The sequence below is a fragment of the Diceros bicornis genome, chromosome 29 (genome assembly GCF_020826845.1).
Source record: "Diceros bicornis minor isolate mBicDic1 chromosome 29, mDicBic1.mat.cur, whole genome shotgun sequence".
Classification (NCBI taxonomy): Eukaryota; Metazoa; Chordata; class Mammalia; order Perissodactyla; family Rhinocerotidae; genus Diceros; species Diceros bicornis.
The window spans coordinates 30,060,249-30,080,554 of NC_080768.1; the positions used below are offsets into that span (position 1 = coordinate 30,060,249).

At 40.4% G+C, this 20,306-nt stretch overlaps 1 protein-coding gene across 4 annotated transcripts in view; it reads left to right on the forward strand.

Annotated features, from left to right (window-relative positions):
• Nucleotides 1-5,130: 5,130 nt before the first annotated feature.
• NRG1 (neuregulin 1) overlaps nt 5,131-20,306 on the forward strand; it is a 215,189-nt gene continuing 200,013 nt past the window's right edge. For all 4 annotated transcript variants that reach the window (XM_058525174.1, XM_058525175.1, XM_058525176.1 and 1 more), the window contains exon 1: nt 5,131-5,301. In XM_058525174.1, the coding sequence (XP_058381157.1) occupies nt 5,205-5,301 (97 nt within the window). In that variant the 5' untranslated portion in view covers nt 5,131-5,204. The remainder of the gene's footprint in view (nt 5,302-20,306) is intronic.

The following is a 20,306-nucleotide window of genomic DNA, read 5'->3' on the forward strand; positions in this document are numbered from 1 at the left end:
GCAACTGAAATTCAATTGGAGCCTGAGAGATAAGTGGAATTAGGCAAAGTGTGGTAGCTGTAGGAAAATTCAGGCAGAGAAACAGCAAGTGCAAAGGCCCTGAGGCCGGAAAGAATGGCAAGCATTAGAGGCATGTTGCAAAGAGGCCTCTGTGCGTGAAGCACAGAGTGAGCGATGAAGCATAGTGAAATAGCCCGGACATAGGCACAGCCTAGCCCTTCAAGGGCATTGGACATGTTTCAATATCCAGTGAAGCAAAGGGTGACTGGATTAGATTTGCATTTCAAAAGGACTCCTCTGACTTCTGTATGTGGCAAAATAATTGGAGAGAGCAAGAGTCCAGCTAGAAAGCTTTACTGTGGTTAAAGCAAAGATACCATGAAGGCTTGGATTTGGGTGGTACTTAGTGAAGATGGATAAAATGAGAGGATTAGGGAATGGGTTGGATACAGAAAAGGAGGTGTCCAAGATGATTGTCAGAGGAGGTAATTAGTAATTGATGGATAGAAAATGGTATTATCAGAACTAGGCTTTTTATACTCATCCTATTCTATTTAAATTCATTTTATGCAGAACTATTTAGTGCTTACTAGGTGCAAAGTATGGTCCTGGGAATTCTAATGGATAGCGATATGAAGAAAGTGGATAAAAGGGTATATAATCTCTGCCTTTTATAGATTCACATTCAAAGACAGACAGTGTTTCTCATTTCCAATAGAGAAAAGAGAAACAATAACTATACACCCACACCCATATACGTGCACACACACAAATAAATATAGATGTATACACACATGTATGTCTATACATGTATATGTGTATGTGCACATATATATGTACATATAAATTTGAGGTATTTGCATCACATACACATCTGAATTAAGTACATATTGCAAGGGGCTTAGGGAAGATAAAGATATATTGTTAGTGTGGAGGTCAGGAAGAGAAATCAAAACATTGCATGAGATTGTGTTGCTCTTAAAAGAAAACGTTTCAAAAACTATTAAGTCTTAATACAATCATGAGAGTAATCTTATCATTAATAACATGATAAATAATAACAACAGTAATCATCGGTCTGCAATAATTAAAAAAATTTTTTTTATTTTTAAAAATCACAAATAACCAGAAAAACATAAAGAGAGATTTCATTTCAATGTTGTTTGAAAGTTACCTTTTTAGTATTTTTCTTTGCATTCTAAACTCACGATTTTGTTATCAAACTGACTCTCTTCACAGCAGACAGAATATGATTAATTAGTAATTCTGTTAAACATTTGCCAAATGTAACGGAGGACACCATTTCCAGTTTTGCCAGGGCATCTTGCTCGTCAGGAGCCCTTTGTTTCACAAAGTCAACTTGCATGTTGATTCTAAGAGTCTAACTAAACATACAGGACAATTGCTAATCTGTGAATTCTTAAGGCTCCTTTCATCTCATTTTCCTCACATGATAGTCTTTGCTTGTTTCAGTTTTGTGTGTATTCCTTTTGAGTGCTTGTTAATGTCTCCTATTCATAGTGGTAGTATGTGAGAGTATTATCTAATCTCTAAGATAGTATATAATTGTTTACCAATACTATAATTGTGCAGAGGGTGGAATATGCTTGGATTCACTAGAGGTGAATTTACCAGGAAGCAAATGAAGCTTACTCTTCAGGGCCTCTCACTTCCAAGGTTCCCTTTAACATTCTTGGACCTAAATTTGTATTTTAGTTTTGTGTTCTTTTCCTTCAAGAAGATTCCCTAAATTTTACGAGCTCCGGAAAACTTATGTGGCCCTGCTTTTCTGTTGTATTGAAATAATTAATTTGTTTTTATGTCGTTCTCACACTATTTTAGCTTCATGAGAACAGGAGCAATTTTTTTGTTTGTTTGTTTCTCTACTATCTAGCATTTAGTTCAGTAAATGCTTCGTGAATGAATGAATAAGCCATGTACATTTAGTGGTTGTTTTGAGGCTGGCTGTGGTGAGTAAGATTTTCTTTTATACTCATGCATCTTCATTAATGCCAACTTTGTTGCAAAGTTTTTAAAAAACTAATCTTTATATAAATTATCTTGTTACTTCATTTTTAAAAAGTTAAAACTATCTGTTTGCAGAATTCTAAATTAAATTCCCTTTGCTGTCAATATGCACAATATTTTGCAAAAATGCAATCTATCTTCACATGTTAATGTTCTTTCATTTTATTTTTTTTCTTTTTAAAATTTTCTTGGAGTATTTTCCAAATGAGAATTACTGAGAGAAAGGGTATATTCGGCCAGCTTTGTCAATTCTAAGAGTGCTTCTAAAAGTTAAGTCTAGCCAAAGAAAAATGTTATGGCCCATGATTGCATTTACTTTAAACTGTCATTTAGTATAAGATCTCCATTTTGTCTTTCTTTCTCAAGTTGCTTATTTATAAATCTCCACTCTATTTTCCAAGAGCTGACATATGTTGACAGGTTGACATGTGTTACCTGTGAGCTGATATACCCTGTATGATACATACTCTTAAGAGCTGAACAATAAATAACAAATTAATAAAATTATAGCATGAAGATATGTCATCGTTTCTAAATTAGACAACTGAGGTTCATATTTTGATTTTCAAGAAAGCAAAAATATTCTTCCTCCTTTCTCTATCCATCCCTTGTTCTGATCATTTCCCAGGTTTTTCAAACACGTAAAAAAAAAAAAAATTACTTGCCACTTCCTGACCACAGAGATGAGTAATTTAAGGACAATCCCAAAATGGGTTTTACTACTGTCTTCCTGTTTTATTTGGAAAGATCTGAAACTTTTCTTTTGAATTCCCAAATACATTTTTGCTTTATATCCTTCAATTCTAAAATAATGATCTATCTGGTAATATGTAGCTATTGTATACTAAGCCCTTACAGGGTCTCATATCCTGGAGATAAAGTCCCCTTTCTGAAAGGGCTCCCTTTTCTTTATTTCGCTGTTTCCTGCTTGTTGAGTAGTGGCCCCTCCCGGGAAAGCAGAGTTATTTCAGCCCACGTTCAGACTCTAGTTTGCATTAGACTCTGTGGAATATTATAGTGCTATTCAGATAGATTCATAATCTTTTCCCTGATTTTGCTGTTTTTACAGCCCAGTAAAATTTCTATTTGGTGTTTGTTGGAAGGTTATCAAAAGATATTTGGACATCAAACTTTTTCAAAATAAATGATGATGGCAATATGTTAAGATATCTTTCAACAATTAAACCCACTCAACAGAGTTAGGTTCTCATTACAATGCAAATTAAATGAGAATAAAATTATTCTTATTTTAGGACAGTTTTAAAATGAGTATTTTTGCCTCCCTCACTTCCCACATACATAGCAAGGAGGTACCCTAGATTTCACCTTTATTTAAACGGTGGCAAATAGAAAATATACCAAGAAGGCTGTATACAGGTAATGTTCAGTTAGCATTAATCCCAGAGAATGGAAAATCAGGAATCAGTCACTTTTAAAGAGGAGTCAGTAAATTTCATGTATGGATTGTTCATACTCCCCTCTTCCTAACCACAACGCGAGTCCATCACTGTAAATTAACATTCTAAGTTAGCCACAGCTGTGATATAACTATGAGAATGTTTTCTTTACATGATTCTGGATCATTTCGTGGAGCGGATTACTCCGGCCTTTAACTTTTGCCCTTGGCAGCGGGGTGCCAACAGATCCTGGATTTCACTGCTCTTTCAGATTCTCCACCAGAGGGAGGACAAGAGAAGGAGGAGGTTTCACTCGCAGTTCTGAGGAAAGTTGGAAACCGAGAAAGCTAGCATTAACGAATTGAGGAACTCGAGCGCTGTCTCCCTTCTGCCCTCCCTGTTGCGTTCTCACTCAGCAGCACTGACTCCCAGCTATTGCAATAATTTTATTGTCGATAGCCTTTTAATCAGGGTTTTATCCGTTCCTTTGAAAATTAAGTTGTAGCGAGAGACATTTTAGGACACCCCCTCTGGAGAGGCCAGGTTATTATTATTTATTTTAGGAAAAGCTGAAGAGGAGAATTGTGACAGGCACGTTGTTAACCACAGGAAGGCAGGACACACTTTCAAGGAGCAGATCTAGGAAGATGGTGCAATCTAACCCCCTTTAAGTTTCTCTGAGCCCTTTCTGTGTACCCAGAACTGTCTTACACTCAAACTCCCTTCCATCCAGAGTTGATCTTTGCCCTACGAGCGTGTGGGGTTTTTCACTAAAGTAAGAAAGGAATGAACCCCATACTCGAGAGAGAAAAAGCAAACGTTCCTCTCCTTCCCACGGGTTCCAAAGCCTTAATTTGGCGGGCAGGTGTCAGAGTTCCAAACTGTTTTCTGCAACATTTCTCCGCATCCAAGGCAAGGGACTAGCTCTTCGGGGGCGCTGCCTGGCTGCGGAGGCGAGCGAGGAGCCAGAGCCCCTGGGTCCCCTCCTCGGTCTTTGAATCTCCCCGGGCCGGGTCGCTCGGTTCGTGTCCCGCGGCCGCATTGGCGGCGGCGTCTCCGCGCAGCTTCCAGCGACCCCTGTCGGGGGTTCCCGGCAGCCGCTCCGCCCCGCGCGCCGCCGCCCCCCGCCCGGCCGGGCTCGGGGAGGGAAAGGGGCTGCGCCCGGGAGCGCCGAGCCCAGGCTCCTCCCGGTGGCGTGTCCGCGCCTCGGGGTGGGGGTGTGGTGGGGAAGCGGGAGGGGGCGAGGCAAGGGGAGGGTGAGAAGGAGGCGCCTGCCTCTAACCTGCGGGAGGGAGGTGGGTAGCTGTGGGGCAATTGAAAAAGAGCCGGCGAGGAGTTCCCCAAAACTTGTCGGAACTCCGGGCTCGCGCGGAGGGCAGCAGCGGAGCGGCGGCTGCCTGGGCGATGGGAGCGCGGGCAGGGCTGTGAACGCCTCTCCTTCTTCGTGCTGCAAGAGCGCCGGACAGAGGCCACACAGGAGCCGACAGCAGCGGGGACCCAGGACTTCCCTGAGCGACAGGAGCAGTCCCGAGAGCGAGGGCGAGCGCCTGACGGAGCGACAGCCAGTCCCAGGTGGCCCGGACCGCACGCCGCGTCCGCGCCGCTCCCCGCAGGGGACAGGAGACGCCCCCGCGCGGCGCGAGTGCCGCAGCCCGGTCACTCGCTCTCCCCTTCGAGGGACAAACTTTTCCCAAACCCGATCCAAGCCCTCGGACCAAACTTGTCGCGCGTCGCCTTCGCCGGCAGCCGTCCACGTCGAGCCTGCGCTTCTCGGGCGAGATGTCCGAGCGCAAAGAAGGCAGAGGCAAGGGGAAGGGCAAGAAGGACCGAGGCTCCGGCAAGAAGCCCGCGCCCGCGGAGGGCGGCCCGAGCCCAGGTGAGTGCGCAGCCGCCCGGGGCTCGCGATCCTCCGCCGCCGCCGTCGCCTCTCCCTCGCTCGCCCGCGCGCTGCGCTCCGAGCGCCTGGCCCCGCTCCCGGGCGTCCGCGGAGCCGGGCGGTTCTCTTCCTCCGTGGGGCCGCCCCTCACCTGGGCGCGGAGCCCCACCCGGGCGCCCGCAGCCCGCGCGCCGGCAGGGGGAGGGGCGGTAGCCCCGGCCTGCGCCCTCCGAGGGTCCCGGACGCGCCGCGCTCCCTGGCACGGCCTTTTATCCGCGCCTCACTGCTGAGCCCAGCCCGGGAGCGGGACCCGGAGAGCGGGAGCGGAGGCTGGGTGCGCGCGTGTCCGGCGCCGGGAGGGCTTTGCACGGGCCGGGTCTGCCCTCTAGCGAGAAAAGCGGGAACGGGTCTCCCCTCGGTGTGCCTGGCTCGGAAGAACCGGGTGGTCGAGAGAGGCCGCGTGAGCAGTCGCGCATCGGTGTTTGGGGCAGAGGGGAAGGCGGTGTAGGGTCGCGATGTGCGTACATTCACCCTGATTCAGTCCTGCGATATGGGAACTCAGATCAGCTGAGAGGGATTCCTAGCGATCAGCGAAGCAGATAAAATCTAGCCCAGTGCCAGGAATCAGGTCTGTTCCAAATAAGTTTTCAAACTTTTGGCTTAGCAGTTGTATTTTTCAGGACCTCCCCGATAAATATGGTTAATATATGTTCCTAAGAGGTGCCGAAAAGCAAAAGTTTATCTGAATTTTTGAACCCAGTTGCTTACTGGTTATATAATGGAATGAAATGGCAGTTGAGGCTCTCTAGAGACGAATCTTGTATTTGATAATCAGAACACGCACGTGAATGACAGTTTCACCTTGGATTTCCCTAAGAACTGAAGCTTTAGACGTTGTCTTGGACAGAGGCAGCATCCCAAATAAATACTTGTTTACAAGTGATTGAGTGAAGAAGATGCTTTAAAAAAGAGGGGAGGGGGCGGAATGGAAGGGCTTTTTTTTCTGCCTCTGCAATTCCCAATTGTTACTTGATCCAGATGCCTTGAGTCGCTTAGAAATCCCCCCAAGACGTTTTATAAAGCACTTTTGAAGAATTAATTCAATAGCACTTGGTAATACTGTGGCTGAAGAGGATAAGCAAAGTATCTGCCTATTTCTTTCAGGAAGAACACACGGTTTGCCTAGTCCTCTTATTCGCGTCACTGATAGCATTTCAGAACCTGGCTTATTGGCAGAGACCTTAAGCAGGTTTTGAGCGAAACAAATTGAACAGAGAGTGGTTGGCCACTGACCATTCCTCTGCATGCTTCCGTAATAAGATGCTGCTGATCAGATTCACCTTAATTACCTTTCATTAGCCCTCACCAGGGTGTATTGAAATTTTACTTACTTTTGCCCTATGTTTTGGAGATACCATATAGCATTTTATTCAGCAAGGTATGAAATGGGGAGCTGGATTAGCGACCTCTCTAAGTGACTTTCTCTCCTGTCCTTTTGAAGGTCATTATAGTAAATTAAAGAGACCTTAGACCCAGCCAAAACTGTCAAGTTGTAGAGAGTTATTTGTGGGGCCCTTTAGGGGTTCTCCTGTCCTGCGGGTGAATACTCTGCCTTCAGAAGTTTCTATGGTCCTCTGTAGGTGGTCTGATGAATTAAGGAGGGGGCAGTGGTTTGAAGTAGCATCCCTTTCAAGTAACAGGTTTGCATTTTGTCAAGGGTTCATAGCAGCAATACCTTAACACAGACATTTCAGATAAGCAGGTAGTTCGGAGGAGGAGAGATTCAAGAGCCAGCAGGTGTTTCTGTGCCCTGCAGGTCTTATCTACTAGGTAGGCAGCTGTGTTGAGACTACCTCATGTTCTCTTTTGACACAGAGTTCAAGAGCTTCCTTGGTGGCTCTCATTCTGCTTTCCTGTGAGTCCCTGTAAACCGGATAGATTGGCATCTTTAGGTAACATACTTTCTCTTCCTAGAAAAATTGGGGTGAACTTGGCTCTAGGTTAGTTTTCAGTCTATTTGTCTCTCTTTTCCGTCAGGTGGTAATCTTTTTTGGGGAGGAAATTTTTACCCCCTCCAGGGCACCTTGTGCTTGTTAAACCATATAAACGATATAATATTTAGTCTTCATTTGATTTGAAAAGAACTGTTAACTTGAAACCAGCTTTATGTAAAAGCACATGGCATTAAATAGTATTGCTTTGAAATCAGTATTTCTCTGCTTCTTGTCATTTTCCTTATAGTGGTAAGTGCCAGTGTGCTTTTCCTTGTCTTAGGAGAATAAATAACTGACAGCCATAATGGTTTGTGGGAGAAACCCACACCTCTTTTTCAACCTTTTTTGTACTCTTTAGTTCTTGGGCATCCTCAAGGAGTGACCTCTAGGTGCCATTTGCCATGCCAACCGAAATTAGCACTTAATTGGGACTTACGAGGACACCCATCTCTTCTATAGCTTCTGTATTAGTGCCCTTCAATCCCAAGTGTCACCCCTTTCTTAGAACAGCCTCTGAAACTGTACGTCCTTGCTGATACTCATGCAACAGCCGAGCCTCTCTTTGGATGTTATAACATTGCTTCATGACGGTTGGGGGAGATATAATGCTGAGAGCACTCAGCCTCCCAGTCCTGCTGTGTGCTGTATTATATGCAGAGGCATAAACACATCTGTTGGAGGGAAATTTTCAGGGGAAAAAGGCTTCTTTAACTTTCATGTGACATGTGTGACTGATACGTGATACATACATGGCTATGTTTCATAGCATCCGCATTTTTATGCAATTAACTGAATATTGAATTGCACACTATTGGGGCTGCAGATGTTCAGCAGAATTATCTATTTCATAATAATGGCTCTAATAGGTCCCAAGCCCTTGGGGTCATTGATTCCTCTTCTTTGCTCAAAATAAGCAATCTTAGCATAATCTTGGGCTTTGTAGCATGGATCCATGTACCAAGGGCCCTGTAACATCCTGGACCTCCTAGATGCCGGACCTCCCATATGTAGGCTCTACATATTGATTCAGCTCAACAGACTCTTTCTATTGAAGCCTAAATTACAAAACCAGAGCTGCTTTTTGGTATTTAGCTCTAAGCTTCTTTTATGAATCTCTGTTTGCTTATATGTTTTTCTTTCATTAAAACACTGTGAAGGATTCTTTTTTCTTTTTTTCCCTCTTAAATGACCTGGAACAAATTCATTATCAGGCTTAGCCCAGTTTGAAAACAATTGGGTTTCCCTTCACTCCTGGCAGAAGGGACCTTTGTGAGTACAAGTGGTGGAAAAATCGAGAAACTTAGTCTCCCAGATGGGTAGAAGTGGGCCATGTGCTCCCTGGATGACATCACCCACCTGTTTCGCTAACTAAGTGGCTGCTCGGGCTGAAGTGCTTGTAAACATTCTTGGATATAAAGTGCCCCGTCCCTAACAGGGCAGTGTGTGTTTACAGAACAGGAGGAATGTCCAGTGATCTGTTTCAACCTGGTTACTTGTAACCACTTACCTTATGTAATTATTAAAAACATCCAATATTATTTACAGAATGAAATAGGACTTATTTTGAAGAATTATTTTGAAGCAGAAAAAGGGGGAGAAACTATGGATACAATTCTCTTATCTGCAAAATGATAAAAAGATACTGATGGAAGAATGGGGAGAAAAGAATAAATATATATAATCAGAAAATATTGAATCAGTAGAGAACAGTGAACACTTTACTGCTGCCGGGCACTATGCTGGACACTTTTATATTTATTAATAAGGGAGCTACTATGTGTTGCCATGTTCCAGGCAGCGTAGCACATGCTTTGTATATTTTATCGCTTGTCCCTTGGGAGGTGTGAAAATGCCTCACTGTTAGGCAGCAAGAGGCAGCATTCCTAGTTCTTAGCTCTACAGACAGATCACCTGGGTGTAAATCCTGGTTCTACTGTTCCTTAACTGTACAGTCATGGGAAAGTTACTTAACCTCTCTATGCCTAAGATTCCTTATTTGTAAAACTGGGATAATAATAATATTAGTATTATCATGAAGTTTTTGTGAGGTTTAAACGAGATAATCCCTGGAAGCATTCTGAACATTGCCCAGCGTGTAATGAGCGCTCAGTAAACGTTAGCTCTGTTTATAAAATTACTTACGAAACAAATTATCTCTGTCTTTGCAAAGATATTTGAAGTAATTTTCAAAACTTACCTTTTATGGTAAAAAATAATCCAAAGCTGGCCTTAGATTAGAGTGAGTATAAATATTAATATCTACTACCTGTAAATATAGAGAAAAGTGGATAAGTATGTCAAATACCGTAACTGCATACATGTATTATGAAAACAGTCCTGAATTCAGTCTAAATATTGAAAGTAGAGTGAGGTGCAACGTAATTTTATCTCTGGCAGGAAAATGTTGAGGTTTCAAGCTATGAGAAGATTTTGCAACATGACTCCTTTTCTGGCGGCGCTTAAGAGTTGATGCTTAAACCTCACTGTATTATATAGAATGCATGATCTTCTCTTTGGGGACTAGTACAAATTGTAGCAATTGAAAAGAAAAGTGTGTATTAACATGCTCTTTGTTATCTTTTTATCAAGTGTGACAGTATATTGCCAGCAAGCTTCACAGAATTGAGTGCAGGTGTTTCCAGATATAAACAGAATAATGAATATAACAAATCCACACTTCTCACTATTTTCTTCCCTCCCCCTCCTCACTAGAATGGGTATGTATGATTAAAGTTCTGGGAGTGTGGTACCAAATCTGTTTTATTAGCATTCTCAAGGTAGCAAGTTAAATTTGACTTTAATGGTATTGATAATTTATAGTGTTGTGTCATGACAAAAGAAAACAAACCAAGGGTCAATATTTTGGGTGAGTGATTTTATTTGCTCAAATAAGCAAGTAAATGGACTTCTAATATTTTAGTTAACCCCAGAGCTCTCCTCTTGACAAACAGAAAATAGAAAAAATTAAATCCAATAGCATTAGCTTAAAAACAGATTTATTTTAACCAGAGGGCAATAATATCTATTAAATAGGCTATTGGGTACCTAGAATGAAATTTCCCCAAAGGAACAAGTCATGTTTTGGACTCCTCCTAATTCTATGCATGTCTGCACATGTGTGTGTCCTTGTATGGGTTTTAATAGACTTAAAAAAAAAAAAAAGCGAGCTACCAAAATGCCAATAGATGTCAGTGTTTGTTGCTTTAGAAAAAGTGAAGCGGTGGAAGAAGAGACAGCTTAATTTATGCTCAATTTTGATAAGCATAAAGCTGGCTAGTTTTAAAAGTTTGACACTTAATAATACCAAAAGTAACCTTGCTTACTTACATTTTGATAATGAAAATATCATATTTTCACATCTCTCCTAAATATTAAAAACTGCCTCTGCAGTAAATTCCCCCAAAGAATTGGGAATGTAGGCTGAAAAGACACTAATCAGTGCATTTCTTCTTTTTTTAAATTAAGAAGCAATTATCTGAGAATGTTGGTACACCTTGGATTTATTTTACATTTTTAAACTATAAATTAATTATGCCTGTTTCTTATGTCGTCTTAAGATTTAACAAGTGCATTTTTCAGTCTGACTCAAGTGAGATCTGTGGTGTTCGGCCTCTGGAAGGCCAGAGATGATCAGAATTATCTTGTTTCTTCCTCTCACCAGTGTCACTTTCTCTGGCCTCCAGAGGGTGCTCCAAGAGCATCACACTGCTGTTCCCCAAAGAGTGATTCCTTTTTTCTTAAGCTACTTTGATATTCTGGCCAATCTAAGGGGAAGAATAGGGTCCTGATTTGATCACAGTTAGCTGCCTCAACTTGAGTTTATTTTCCATTTAGACCAGATAGCCCAAATTGGCTAAGGATTCTGAGTCAGAACATTCTGAAACATCACTCTGATGATGACTACGCGGTTGTTAACTTGCAAGGGGACGTCTGTGAGATTAATTTTAACCAGTGCCTTTTCCCCAGAGAACTTAGCATCTTATAAAACACCTTTCAGTTGCCCCTTACAACAGTTCCTTTTGAGTAAGTTCAGGCAGTACCCACAAAAAGGTTTAGTCATGTTTAAAAGTTTCACGATGGTGTTGGAAAATTGTATGTGGAAGCATCAAAACTGAAATAGGATCTTTACTAACATGTTTGTTTTCATTTCTTCACACTGTATCTTTAACCCCTGGCTAGTATGTTCAAGAACCTTACTTTGATTGAGTTACACATTTTTTTTTTTTTTATGAGGAAGATCAGCCCTGAGCTAACATCCATGCCAATCCTACTCTTTTTGCTGAGGAAGACTGGCCCTGGGCTAACATCTGTGCCCATCTTCCTCCACTTTATATGGGACGCCGCCACAGCATGGCTTGACAAGCAGTGCCTCGGTGCGCGCCTGGGATCCGAACTCCAGCCGCCAGCAGCGGAGCACATGTGCTTAACTGCTACGCCATGGGGCTGGCCCCAAGTTACACATTTTTGAAAATGAGTTTGAATGGCTTATTCTTTAGGATCCTAGGCTAATATGGTCATACTGTCGCATAGTCCCTGTTATTTGCTCATGATTTATTCCACCCCACACTTGTCATCTTGATTGTGAGTTACTCTGATTATATAACTCTCCTCTTTTTAAAGTGCAATATGGTTCACGCTGTTTTGGTCCAAGAAAGGTATTATTGATGGGGAGTGGCCTTTGCTGTGCCACAGTGTCCCCAACCTTGCATTTCACAGCTTCCCTAGGCAGGCAGCTGGCTCCTCTGGGCAGCTGTTGAGTTTTAGTTTCAGTGATGTGAGAGTCAGGGAATGTTTTATTAGGTTGAACCATATGAAATTGTCAATTTTGTAGGTCATACATGACTGAATATGGTCAGTGTCATGCAGTTTAATCTAATATTTGGACTCTCTTCAGTAGTTTAACTTTATGCTTTTTACATGTTATTTTAGATAATATAGTAATGACAACTTTGAAAAAATTCTTGTAAGATTTGGTAATTAAATGAGGTTAAAGTAATTTATAAGAGGAATCTGGGCTAGGAAATCATTGAACCAGTGGCATTTTCTGCAAAGAATAGATCAGGTCATATGATCTCCATATAAAATGAATTCAGCATGGAGTCAGAGTGCCAGGGCACCAGCATTTTCCCTTGGAGGGAAAAGTAGTACATTTCTACCACAACATATAACTTCTATTTTTATTTGACCTGTTGGCAAATGGTTATCATGCTTTATCTTACCATATTTCTACAGAGATTATAGAGATGTGAGTAGGAAATGTTGGTGATTGGTGAATCAATCCTGGCTTTATTTTATGGAATAATATAAAATAGAAATCTTTACTCAGTTTCACAGTACTAGATCAACTCAATTTTTCTAGTAGTTTTAATAAATGTGAATTTTATTGTCAAATGAAAATGCATCTCATTATGAATGGTGCATATCACTTTATAAATAAATTTAAAATTTAGATAAAGCCAGTTTTTAATATGCATATGTTTGCGTTTGTGATTGTAACTCATCTGTTTGTTACACATAATCTCACAGTTTGAGAGACAAATTACATTTTTAAAGGCTATGGCAGTCCACTTAGCTATTCCATAGTGAATCTAAAACCAATCTTTAAAAGGAAATGTCTAGGCCCGGCCCGGTGGCTTAGCGGTTAAGTGCGCGCACTCCGATACTGGTGGCCCGGGTTTGGATCCCGGGCGCGCACCGATATACTGCTTCTCTGGCCATGCTGAGGCTGCGTCCCACATACAGCAACTAGAAGGATGTGCAACTATGACATACAACTACCTACTGGGGCTTTGGGGGGGGGGGAAGGAGGAGGATTGGCAATAGATGTTAGCTCAGAGCCCGTCTTCCTCAGCAAAAAGAGGAGGATTAGCATGGATGTTAGCTCAGGGCTGATCTTCCTCACACACACACACAAAAAGGAAATGTCTAAATTCTAATTTGGAGTGATTTTTTTTTCAAAAAATATTTCAACCTTATATAAGACACAGTTTGAATATTAATTATGCATCGAAAAATTTCCCCATTAAAGCCATAAAGTTTCATGACTTAGAGTTAGCTGTCATTTATTTAGAAATTTTCATTTGTATATAATAATAGAAAATCACACTTACATGTGAGCTCATAAGAAATTCATCCAAAAATCAAAGAAAAAAATGAAGGAGGTAGTTAATAAGTATTTAAAAGAAATCTAATGCTCATAACAAGAGAGCTTTCTTTTTTTTTTTTTTTTGTGAGGAGATCAGCCCTGTGCTAACATCCGCCAATTCTCCTCTTTTTTTGCTGAGGAAGACGGCCCTGGGCTAACATCTGTGCCCATCTTCCTCCACTTTATATGGGACGCCGCCACAGCATGGCTTGCCAAGCAGTGCGTCGGTGCGCGCCCGGGATCCGAACCAGCGAACCCCGGGCCACCGCAGCGGAGCGCGCGCACTTAACCGCTTGCGCCACCGGGCCGGCCCCAGAGAGCTTTCTTTTTATAGAGATAAATACATATGTTGCTATTTAATGTTTAGAAATATGTATTTTGTGAATCGAATGTTCTTTCTGCTCTTAGGTTTGTAAAGACATAGAGTTTCTAGGTGTCCCTGGATGCATCTCTTCCCCCCGTCCTCATCTTATCCTTGGACTTTCTGTGATATTGGAGGACAATGAGGGGAGCAGAAGAGAATTCATCACTTGCTCTGGTAGTAGTTGATGTAAAGTAGGCTGCAGGGTAAGGGAAGTCATTTTGGATACAGGACATTATAGTTTTGCACCTACAGTGTGAACATTTGTATTATGTTTAACATGATTTAGTATATGAAAAAAAAATTTTTGTCGAATTTCCCTCTGCCCTTCCTTCTCCTCCCCGCAAATGTGGAACGTTTACTTTCCAATTACGAGTTTATACTAATTAAGAGTTATGAACATTTAAATGAAAGGGTTGTTTTGTGTTTGTTTTATATATTCATGTCTATGTGAGTTTATAGTAGGAAGACTTTTTTGGATGGAGGCCAACATCGTATATATTTGTGACCTAAGTGAGGGTTGATCTGAGACTAAAACGTGTACCTACGTACATAGTCAGCAGTTCAGTGAACGGCAAAGGAACATCTTAAATCATCCTTCTGATGATTCTAAGTTTGAATGGTGGTATGCTAAATAGCATGTGTTTACTTCTCTCCAAATCCACTGGAGGGAAGGAAGTGCAAAGTATGGATAACATTTGAATCCACATCTGCATATTCCACAGAGGATAGGATGACACAAAATCCCCCTGTAAAGGACGTACCTGGGCTCTGGTCCTCCTGGGTGTGGCCCCATCCTGAAGCCTATGATCCAACCTTCTCCAAACCAGCAATATCCCAACTTTTGGCAACACTCCAGAACAGAACAGTATTTTGCCTTCTCTCCAAGTTATCTGGCCTATTCACGTTAAAAATAAAAATCCCTTTTCTGAATGGGGCCACTAAAATAGGAAGGAAGAGAAAAGTCAGCTCTGGTCTTTCCTAACTAGCTAGCAGGTCAAATGAGACTTCTTGTATATGAATATAATGCAGTTCAGAACACATCAGCATGAAAATTTGACTTGGAGCAGCACCAAGTCGAGGTTTCTGGGACACTTGAATGGTGGCCTGGCTTAGTGACTGCTGTGTTTGTCCCAGGGTAGGGAGCTGCTGGTTTTAGTTAGATCAGAGCAGAGGTTGGGAGGCAAGGCTCGGGTTCTGTCCTCTGACTGCACAGATGTGAGCCCTGGATGCACCATGTCCCAAGAACGTAACTCTGACGGCACCTAAAACTCTTCAAGACTCAGTTTCCACATATATACATTGTGGAAAATAATATTATGTGATTCATGTGGTCGTTCTGAGCATTAGTGTTTGGTATTGTGCTGGGTACAGAATAAGGACTAAATGATCAGTTTTAGTGGGTTTAAATATTCATAAAATCTAAGCATTTTTCCAGTGTTCGTTCATCTAATGGTGTCTCCAAGCTGCATATTCTGCACCAGTGTTGTCTAAATTTTAAGCCCCCAGAAAAGAACTTATAAATACCCTACATCTTTTCACGGGGTCTTATACACAGAGATTCTTTGTAAATAATTATCATGTTGTTGATAATACATATCAAATATTTATTTGGTGGAGACCACTGGTGAGAGTTGGATGCCAAATATGTAATACATTCATAAACAGATCAGCTGGATGTTTTTAACCTGAGGTTTAGCTTGAACTTGGACTTGTAGATAAACTCATGTTTGGAGAATGGAGGAACACTAGTGGTGATGTTTTCGCAGATTGGTGCAATAATAGGTTATGTGCACTTGTATTTTAAATAACACACACACACACACACACACACACATACCCTTAATCTTTTAAAATATATGCCAATTAGTTCTTTAGATGTAACTTTCCCATTCCTTATCTCCCGTGTTCTGATGTTCAAGGGTAACTTTGTGTTGCACATGGTGCCTAGTAGAGTACTTTGCATACGAATATTTATAGAATAAATGAGTGAGGATCATTTTTCTATATATATTTATTGACTGTTTTGTTTCCTGAGCTATAAAGATGGATAACTGTAGTTTAGTAATTGATTTAATTGGAACATATTGTGTTGTGAGGTATAATAAGTTCGTTGTCTGACAAAATTTTTCATTTGTATATTACGTGGACATTATTTTGTGTATATGTTTCAAACCTGCTTTTATATTCTTGTGGTATTTTCTCTCTTCTCCGCCAGCAGAGTGACAGTGTTTGTTAAGCACGTATTTTATTGTTTAAAATTGTGGTGTTCTTTACATTCAGTACTTTAAATTGTTTTTAAATACATAGAAAAGGGGAGCCTGCCTTGAAGCCTATGAAATAGTAGATTTTTCTAAACAAATATAATAGCAGTAATGTTGAAAATTATTATCTATTTCTGAAAAAAATATTGAAGGCTAGTATATTGTCCCCAGAAGGATTAATTCAAATACAGAAAATAGACTGAGATTATAATGTGTTTTAGTGAGGTCACCTTGCTGTATACTGGGAATCTTCCCTGGGAGGTGGGGGAAGGGATGCTCATGCATTATCCATTTTGGGAAAGAGTTATACATACAGGAATTATGGAAATGAGCTGGTGGGTTTGTCAAGAGGAAACCAATTACCTGAATACTGAGTTGAATGGAAAATGAAATACGTAATTTTCCATATATTAAATTAAATAGACATGAGAGACTGAAGGGTTGTTTTTTGGTTTTTTATTTTTTGCATGCTGATTATATTGTGTGTTCTCAGTTGCCCTTAACCTGATAGGAAGGAAAACTGTCGATAGAAATAGTTATTTTATATATTTTGATATTTGGAATGCAACCTTAGAGTTTTAAATGTTGTGTACATTATTTATGCCCCATCAAAAAGAACTGTGGTCCACTTCAGGAAGGCAGGTAAGAAAACGTCCATTCATTATCTTTCCCCAGGAATTAACAGAAATTAAGAGATAGTATATATGATATAGTCCCTGAGACCTTTCTGGATTCATTGTCCTCTCAGATCAAATCTACATGAAACTCGTTCTATCAAGAGAGCCTCTAACTTGGACCGTGCATGGGGAAAAAAATGTCACCACTTACAATATGCTACTGTTTACAAAATAAATATTCTCAAAACTTAAAAAGCTCAGTGAAAACCCCGTATCTGAATGGTGGCTATGGTCACACTCTGTAAGGTGAAGACACATTTCAGGGCTTCCCTCCACCCTCCACTTAAGAGAGGCTGATTTCATTTTGCCTCTTGAAATCCTGATGAAAAGGCAGGACACAGCCCTCTTGCTGTGCCTTTGCCATGAGTGCACCAGTGTGGGAAGAAAACTCCCTGAGCTAGAAGGGGCGTAGCAGGTGTCTTACAGGGACCTGCATCCACACGTGCCTGTTTGGAAAACTTCAAGGCACCTACGCCTTCTGACATCATAGGATTCCACGAGCGGGGCAGCCGTGGAAGCTCTGAATGCTCTTTTTGTCATTTTGGATATACGATTTTATAAAGTTACTGCTGACCGTAACGCAGATACCCTTTGGGGATTTGTTTCTGTGAAACTCATCAGCAGCTGGATGGCACAGCTCCTGAATAATGCTGTTGCTCTTGAGCAAGATAAGTTACAACTGTATCAAGAGAACCATTTATTCATCCCCAAATGGTCTTAGAAGTCTCACGTTAACTCACAGAGAGAGATAACCCCGTGGGAGATTCAGTGTCAACTCGCTATAAAATATAAAAAATATTTCCAACTCAGAACTTATAAGAATCTAGTTTTTGATTATGAATACAGCAGGTCTTTGTTGAAAACTCCCTTGACAAATTAAGCAAATAATGGACATCCTTAGAATTGTCATGTTTCATGGTACATTTGTAACTAAAAACCTCTTCTTTAAGTAATGACTGGTGGCTTCATGGAAAAAGTCACTCTATTTCTGATCACTGGAGGAAGTAAGAAATGGAAAATGATTACATTTTGGTATATACCCAAGGCTGTAAATTTTCACATTGCCTGAATATGTGGTTATATGCTTTCTATGAGTATAGACTTTCTTTTCAATTACTTTCAAAAAGTATTGATAAATAATTATACTTAAAATTGACTAGAGCTACCTTTTAAATGGTTGAATAGGTTACTTTTCAATGGTTACTTTTTATAGGATTACTTTTGTGATTACTAGTCCTATAAATAATATTTCAGGAATTGGTATAAATGCTGAGCCATTAAATTCTAAGACATCAACAAATGTGTGTAAATAAATAGGTAACTTTCTACATTCTATCACCTTTTTTTCTATAATACAGAAAATACACTTTGAATATTTTATTAATTTTCAATTTATTTATTCTTTTTTTTGTTTTTTTGTTGGCAGGACAGAAGTCAAAGCAATCTCAGTTCTATTTTGAGCGTTTTATTTTGTCATTTATAATTATAATTTTTAGAAAATAAGCCATTGTCCTCACCCGGAGGAATTTTTGAGTGGTCATAGGTGCACATTTTAGCATTTCGCATCCTAGACTATAAACTCCACAAGGTCATATCTGTCTTGTGCATTATCATATCACCAGGGGCCAGCACAGTAGGGAACATAGTTGTTGCTCTTAATAATTTATTCAGTGATTGAATGAATGAGGGAGTATTGCTCATTTGCTTAAAACAATGAGTTGTGAGAACTTATGGGTAGCAGTTTAGTTATTATGTTACTGTCAGTTAATAAGAAAGTATGAATGCAAGTCACCAGTACCAGCGATTCATGAATTTGTTCCTAAATCGACTGTTCCTTATTTTTTTGCTTTAAATTTACACAATTTATCTTAAAGCTCTCAGTAAGTAATAATCAGTGCTTAATTATTGAGATTAATGCATAGGAATTAGAGGTTTGTTCAATCTGTAATTCTTGCTAACCAAATGTTTTGTTACATTTTCTTTTACATACATAGAGGTAGTTAAGAAATTAATTAAGCTGATGCAAGTTAAGGAATAAATATTTGTAAATACTTAGGCCATTGCCTAGAATATAATGTTTGCTATGTTAAGAGTTTGTTATATAACTAAGTAACAACTGTTCCTGGTAAATAATGAAAATAATCTTAAATAATATTAGTACTGCCTACAAAGTAAAATCTTAAATATGACTATATTAGTTTTGGGAAAAATCAATAGATTATAGAATAGAATATTAGAACTTAAAAGGTTATCTTATAGGTCACATGCTTGAATCACATCTCTTTAGATGAGGAAAACCACAAGGTCCAACGAGAGCATCAGTCTTAGCATTAGAACCCAGGCATCCAGATTTCAGGGTAGGGATTTTAATTACTATGATGCTATACTTTCAAATCTAAGATTGGCCCCATATGTGAATTCAACTTCACTTTTATAGTGCTTTAGTGTTATTATGCTTCCAGGTAAGAATAATGTATTTCTGTGCCATCAAATAGTAGCTTGCCTACATCACTGATATGATTTTAATTATTTTAAGGGTTGCAGTAAATTTAAATCAGCCAAACTTTTATATTTATTTGTTCCTTGTTACAGTGTCTTGTGCCCAAATGAGTTCAATAAATATTGATTGACAAGATGACCAATAAAGTAAGTAGTCCTAATGTCATAACATGGAAGAGGAGGGTAATGGGTGTGTGTGTGTGTGTGTGTGTGTGTGTGAATTCATGTATGGTATGGGCGTGAGCTGTCTCAGTGCTCCGAAATTTTGTTAGCACTGACACTTTAATGCAAGAGGCCTTAACAACAAGAGAGATCTCTGTGGCTCTCTGGATATTCTTGATAGAGATGATGTACCTGCAAAAAGAGTTGTGAACACTTGTGCTTGACAGCTGCTCTGAGACCACCAAGTCACTCCTTTGCATCTGTGAGCCACTGACCAGTCACTGATCACAGTGACATTTTATCACTAACAACCTGAATTATCTTTGACCCGGAGACCTAGGGGTCAAAGGCCTCCTAGTCCGTTATTAAATTTCCAGAGTGGTAGTTCAATTTGCATTAGGAGATTTCTTTATATTTATTTATTTAGCTTTTTTGTGGGGGGTGGAGGTAAGTAGGAGGAATGAGAGATCCAGTTGTTATTTTTTCCCCCTTCTAGGATTAGTGTTTAGTCCAGACCTTTATTTGTAGGATTTGGCTAGCATCCTGAAAGAAGGGAAGGTCTCAAGACTCAACACATTGTGTTTTTTGTCTGGGCCTCACATGGAGTGTCCTAAAGGTTACTGGGAACGTCATCAAACCGGAGTTTCACAGAAGAATGACACTCCACAGGTTGTAGCCGGGAGGAGCTTTGCCTTGAGGAAAACATAGCTCCTTTGAGGGTGGCATTAACTCATAAAGTTTGCTGATTCATATTTAACTGGCCACATTAATGAAGGACTTGAATAGTTGCTAGAAAGGGACTGACAAGTTCATTTGGAGCCCATCCAAGGAGCTAGGAGGACAGACAACTGCTGATTCCCAGACAGTCACGGATTGAAAGGCTCTTCCGGGTCATGACGAGGA